The sequence below is a fragment of the Hakea prostrata genome, chromosome 3 (genome assembly GCF_041222555.1).
Source record: "Hakea prostrata isolate BN-2017 chromosome 3, UWA_Hpros_2, whole genome shotgun sequence".
NCBI lineage: Eukaryota > Viridiplantae > Streptophyta > Magnoliopsida > Proteales > Proteaceae > Hakea > Hakea prostrata.
In genome coordinates, this window is record NC_142602.1 from 18,219,884 (window position 1) to 18,226,037 (window position 6,154).

General features: G+C 37.1%; 1 protein-coding gene and 1 pseudogene across 1 annotated transcript; one reads left to right on the top strand and one right to left on the bottom strand.

The window, feature by feature from the left end:
• Positions 1-253: 253 nt before the first annotated feature.
• On the top strand, positions 254-2,294 carry LOC149021348 (protein DMP4 pseudogene; annotated as a pseudogene).
• Positions 2,295-3,181: 887 nt separating this feature from the next.
• LOC149021349 (uncharacterized) lies at positions 3,182-5,754 on the bottom strand. The gene is made up of 3 exons (XM_089147106.1): positions 5,638-5,754; positions 5,318-5,460; positions 3,182-4,045 (listed from the first exon to the last, which is right to left on the bottom strand). The coding sequence occupies exons 1-3, from the start codon at positions 5,752-5,754 to the stop codon at positions 3,235-3,237; spliced, it is 1,071 nt and encodes a 356-aa protein (XP_089003232.1). The 3' UTR covers positions 3,182-3,234.
• Positions 5,755-6,154: the final 400 nt, after the last annotated feature.

Consider the following 6,154-nt stretch of genomic DNA (forward strand, 5'->3'; position numbering starts at 1 on the left):
ACTCAGAATGGATGGTTCATGACACTTCTTTTTAGAATCTGGTAGCAAAGTCATAATCATAATTAATTAACTAAACGCGTCTTAAGCAAACCTTTTGCAGGATTTTTAAAATAATTTTCAGAGTGAGAATTAGAAACAAGACGTGTTTGGATGATAGGGTTGTTTTTGAAAAGGAAAATAGAAAATAGGGTTCTCCAGCTCATCTATTAAAACCAAATCGCCAACTGGTCCCTGCCACTCATGTCTCCACAACGTGGGCATGGTGTGTATCAAACGTCTCTGGTTTTACCCTAAAAAGGAAGGAGAAGAAGAAGTTGACCGATCAACCTCTCTTCTTCCCATTAATAATGAGCATCAACTCCTCTTTACTTTCTCACCATCACAAGTCAACTGTGTTGAGAAGGTAGCGTGGTTGAAGAACAGAAGAAGAAGATGATCGACGAAGAATCACTGCATCACGAGCACCATGAGCACCATGATGAACACCATGAACATCATGAGCAGCATGAGCAGCAACGTCATCCCTTACTACAACACTCAAGATCTCTCCCTCATCATCATCACCACCATAGAAAGGAACCAAACATCGATCGGGCTAACTTCATACAGAAAGCCATACTCCAAACATTTAAAAGCACAGCCCATCTATCCAATCTACTTCCCACTGGAACCGTGCTTGCATTTCAACTTCTATCTCCCATCTTCAGTGACCAAGGTAACTGTGATGATGCCGGGAAGTTACTGACCAAATGGCTTGTCAGCATTTGTTGTCTTTCATGCTTTCTATCATCCTTCACTGATAGTTACAGGGATGATAAAGGAGAAGTTCGTTATGGAATCGTAACCTTTCATGGAATATGGATCATTGATGGGTCTATGACTGTTCCTCCTGATCAAGCTAGAGAGTTTCGGCTTAAGATCATTGATTTCCTACATGCTTTCATGTCAACTATGGTCTTTCTTGCGATCGCGTTGTTGGATCAGAATGCGGTGAATTGTTTCTACCCAACACCATCAGATGAAACAACGGAGATCGTTACAGCAATACCAATTGGAATTGGTATGATTGGCAGTGCGTTTTTCCTCAAATTCCCTACTACTCGTCATGGAATTGGGTTCCCTCTTTCTCCTCGCTAATCTTTTTGAGTTTTGCGTCCATTAGTTTTCTTTCTCTTTTTCTATGTTTACTTCCTTCATATCCATCAAAGCAGAACAATGTTTTCGATCCCCGTATGATTTTTCTTTTATCATGCATTATCTTTTGTTATGTGTGTCATGAATTCTTGAATTCTTGTACATTTTTAACGATACCCTGAAAAGGGAATTTCTATGAAGTATGATTGCAGCAGAGGACTCGGGTCGACAAGACTAGTATTTCTTTGTTTGTTGTTTTGTTGCGTAAAAAAGAGAGAAGTGATATTCAGGGCTTTTTGATTTAGAGTTTTCTAGGGAAGTTTTTTGTTTCATTTGTAGTGTTTTTGAGAGACTTCTATCATCTTTTTTTCTTATTACATTGTGAATCATATTCAGTTTCACCTGTGAATATGTCATTTGAAGGAACTCAAAAAGAGAAGCTTCATGAATCCCTTTTGAAGATCTTCTTCTGTTCCTTGTGGTGTTTGACTGTCCCAATAGCTTGGCAGCTTAGCCTGCAAGCAATGCAACTTAGGTGATAAAAAGTGGGTCTGACTTGGGTGTTGCATAATTAATGCGCAACACCTGCAATTTAGGTCGAAATCAAAATTTTGACCGAGATTTTAATCTCAACCGTTTGTTTTGTAACGTGGTTGACATCCACTTTTGTAAAACAAATAGTCAGATTTTAATCTTGACCATAAACTATGCTGTGAAGCACAGCCCAATAAAAAACATATATGCTATAAAAAATTAAAAAAAGATAATAAGCATAAAATATGTTATTTATGATGCTTTCCTTACTGTTTGACTTTTACGCCAACAATTTAGGTTTTTGTTCAATGTTTTATTTTTCTTTTTTTCAATAAATTCAATGTTTTATGAGCACCCTCCAAAGAGATTTGCCCAATACCTCTCCTCCATTTTGGGTATTCGGGTGAGAATGCCAGTGCTTTAGATGTATCGCAGAATATTCTTTGGCATTTAGGTTTTCTTTGTTTCTTAATTTATGTTATAGCTGTCAAAAATTTTTGTGTACATAAGTTGTGAATGCCAATCATAACCGATATTAATAGGTAATTGTAAGATGTTTACTCTACTTAAAGATTTATTAATAATTTCAGGCATTTGGGAGAGAATAAGAAGCCGCCCAAACCCCCATTAAAATAAGGGAACTAAGAGATTTTGCTTAGATTTTCTTTTTCTCTTCCTTTCATTTTTTGAGTAATTTTCTGTTACAAGTGTACTTTGTATATAGGAGATATGGATATTACATATATCATTAGCAAGTGTCAAACTCCTAACCTCTTCACTAAGGAATGTGATCTTACCAATCAAACAATCCTGCATTGTTTTTTTTTTGATTGATTCTCGTGATTGATTCCTCCTAGATCAGACAAATGTATAGGAGTAATAGATAGAAAATCACTTTCTTAGTGTTCACTTCTATTTGTAATTCTTTAAAGTAAATGAAAAGATTTTACTGGAATCTAGGAGAAAAATATATAGGAGATTGAGGATGTATTTCTTTTTGGTAATACTCTCCAAGCAAAATTCTGGTTTCTTTTATTCTCAAAGAACAAAAGATGGGTGGTTGGTACAGGAGAAATTTAAGGGATAACTAGAGGTATTTTTTGACTAGGTTCTAATTGTGACCGTTGGATAATAAACGGCCAGGTGTCACAATCTTATCAATTAATTCCAGGAAATTTTAGGAAAATGAATTGTAGAGGATGTGAACCATGTTGATGACCATCGGTAAGTTGGGAGGAGGAGAGTGTTTGTGTAGCTGTGCTGAAGTTTCATTCATTTTGCTTCTGATACAAATTATCTTTTGCTCAGTCGATATTATCAGAATAGGTCCATGTATGGAGATTAATATTCCAAATGATAGTTAAATTGTTAGGGGAACAACCCCCTTTTTTCCCACAACCCACCAACACACCCCCCACAAACAAAAAAAAAAAAAAAAAAAAAAACTCCAAACACAAAAACAACCCAAAAAATTTATGACAACCCAACTCAACACCACCAACAAAAACTTAATAGAATGTAAATCATGAACGGCAACTTTCTTTGTTTCTTCCTTTGAAAGCATCCTCAAAGGAATTCATCAATTTCCAACGTATTCCAAAAGTTAAAATCTAAAAGAAAATCTTCATTATAGCCTACGCTATCTTCTTCCAGAGAATCATATTTTCCAACCTGTATCACCTGCTGCAAATCTTGAGCATGTTCACTTGTGTAGCCTGATTTGCCTTTCTCCAATTCTTTATCAAAAGAGTTGCTTTCCTGCTCCAGTCTAGTAGACCCTTCAATACTAGGAGAGAGAATAGTCATGCCTGTAACTTCTCTTGAATCTCCATTGCTAACCGGTAAGTCAGGAGCGATAGAAGTAGGTAGTCTTCCCAATAGCCAAGGAGAACTTTTGGGGAAGGTCCATTGGCGAAGGAAGTCATCATTACAACCTATGATATCTTCTCCCAGAGAAGTATTGTTTTCAACCTGTATCACTGGCTGCAAATCTTCAACACGTTCACTTATATAGCCTAACTTGCCTTTCTCCATTTCTTTATCGAAAGAGTTGCTTTCCTGTTCTACCCTAGTGGAGCCTTGAAGGCTAGAAGAGAGAATAGTCATGCCCGTCATTTCTCTTGAATCTCCATTGATAGCTGGTAAGTCAGGAGTGGTAGAAGTAGATAATCTTCCCAATAGCAAGGTAGAACTTTTAGGGAAGGTCCACGGGCGAGGCCTTATGATTTCATGTTTCTTGCTCGCTAGACTTCTGAGTTTCACCTCTTCCAGTTTCAAAGTAGTAGTATCAATTTTCTTTCTGATGAAGTGAGTGTTCCAGAAATTTTTTATATCATTAGCTGTTCTTCCTGGAAGCCTGCCAGCAATTATGGACCATCTGCATATACAAGGTGGCAAAAAATCATTACACAATAGAATGGGCTGAACTTCTGATGGTAACTCGACTCAGAATGCAAGTTTGGCCTAACCAGAGGAAAAGCCATTAAGAACCCACAAGGTTGGCCAGGATGATGTTAATTATTAGCTCCTATTATAGGAAAATCAAAAGGCATAATGATAAACAGGGCCAACCGGCCAACCCGAGCTAAGGATGGATCAGCGTCCATCAACCCTAGGAACTTTAATCTACAATTCGCCACCCATGCGGAAAGAAATTTTCCACCCAACATGTTTTCCATTCAGTTTTGTCTTCCATATCTTCAAAACTATAGAATTCAAAACATTGTTTGGTGTTATTAGGGACAAAATGAAAGAGATGTTCTCAGCTGTTATCTTCCATTGCTGTTGTTCATAAAATTCTAATTTTCTCTCTTCTGAAGAAGTGCATAATTAAAAGACTTCATAGTTATTAGGGTTTGTCTATTCCGAAGAACAAGGATAAGTGAGAGAGAGCCATTAATTTTCCAATTTAGATAAGATTCCTGTTTAGACAATTTTATGTGATTTTTTTATTCTATATTTTAATTTCTAGAGAATAAAAATGACCAGCTTCTATGAATTGCTGCAATTGTGAGATACTGAAGAAGGAAGAAGGTGAAAAAACAGCAGTACTAGAGAAGTGGAAGAAAGAGAAGGACTTGAAGTCGAGTGAGTGGGGTAGCAAAACTTGTTGGATTAGTTAGAAATTTATCTGAAAAATACTCAAAAAAATGAGAGTCAATGGGAGAGTAGTTTCAATGCTGCGTAAGTCGAGTGAGTGGGGTAGCAAAACTTGTTGGATTAGGTAGAATTTTTTTTGGAAAATACTCAAAAAAAATGAGAGTCAATGGGAGAGTGGCTTCAATGCTGCGTAATTAATGTGCAGCACTGTGCTGCAAACGATTGAGATTTTGATCTCGATCTCGATCTTCCATTTAACAAAAGTGTGAAAAATACATCTAGTTGTATGACATCTAGCCCAAGTTCAGCCTCTTTTCTTCTTTCCTTTGCTATATTCCTGGACGGCTGTACTCATCAATTCCTTTTGTATTGGTTTCTTAATTAACGTGTGAATTGAACCCTAGAATAACACATGTCGTGTGGGATAATTTTCATATTATCTGATCTTTCCTATATAACAGCGCATCAAACCTAAACATTCTTTGGTTGAGGCATTCTATCATTTTGCGCATGAAGCATCAAAAGCTGCATTTAAAAGGTTGCACTTTGCCTGTTGCCTAAGAGCCTGTGAAGCCGGAGGAGGAGGTCAACTTCATCGTGCGTGAACTCTCCTCTCTTTATAGTGGGTTTGAGATAATTTAACCATCTCAACCTGCAGCTCTTTCGACATCTTCTCAGCCCTGAAAAGAAACACTTCCATCATTTAGTACCTTATCTCTCTCTTAGTCTAGAAAAGAAAAGAAAACAGTCATCACTTTCTCCTCAACGCTCCCACTCCCTATCTCTCTCTCTTTATTTGTCTAGAAAGCAAGAAAAAAATTTGCATGAAAAAAACTAAAAACAAAACAAAAAAACAAGAGTACCCAGAACCTGCTCTAAAGGAACCTTGCTCCACTTTCCTTCTCCATGTCTCTCCATGCATTGGCGTAGAAGGTTATCTTCTTCTTCAGTCCAAGCTCCTTTTCGTACACCAAAAGAATGTTCCATCACTACGAACTGCTATTCACTTACCAATTAGCCAGTGACTCTGATCAATGTAACCTACTTATAGAAGTAACCTACTTATAGATGGGAGAATAGTTTTTTGTATTCCTTTCTTGGGAAGAGGGATGGGCCGGTAGTTTGGAACAGTAGGATACTGCGAAATTTCTCTCACCTCGTGGAAAAGTCAAAATCGTACACTTATTACTGCACTGATACGTCTACTATTGATAATAAGTTTTTTTCTTTTTTTTTTTTTAATAAAAAATTGATAATAAGTTAAGCGGCATAAATGAAACTTTGACAAAGCTGTACAGTACAATCAACCGAAACATACTAAAACCACAGGCGTTCTTTCTTGCAAAGTGACTTAAAGCTTCAGTCCCCTACGGCCCTATCCACCATA

Coding starts and splice junctions, on each gene's coding strand:
- LOC149021349 (XM_089147106.1), bottom strand. CDS start 5,754: ATGGAACATTCTTTTGGTGTACGAAAAGGAGCTTGGACTGAAGAAGAA. Junction 5,461..5,637: donor GCAAGGTTCCTTTAGAGCAG/GTTCTGGGTACT, acceptor AAATGATGGAAG/TGTTTCTTTTCAGGGCTGAG. Junction 4,046..5,317: donor CACAGGCTCTTAGGCAACAG/GCAAAGTGCAAC, acceptor TTGTATATGCAG/ATGGTCCATAATTGCTGGCA.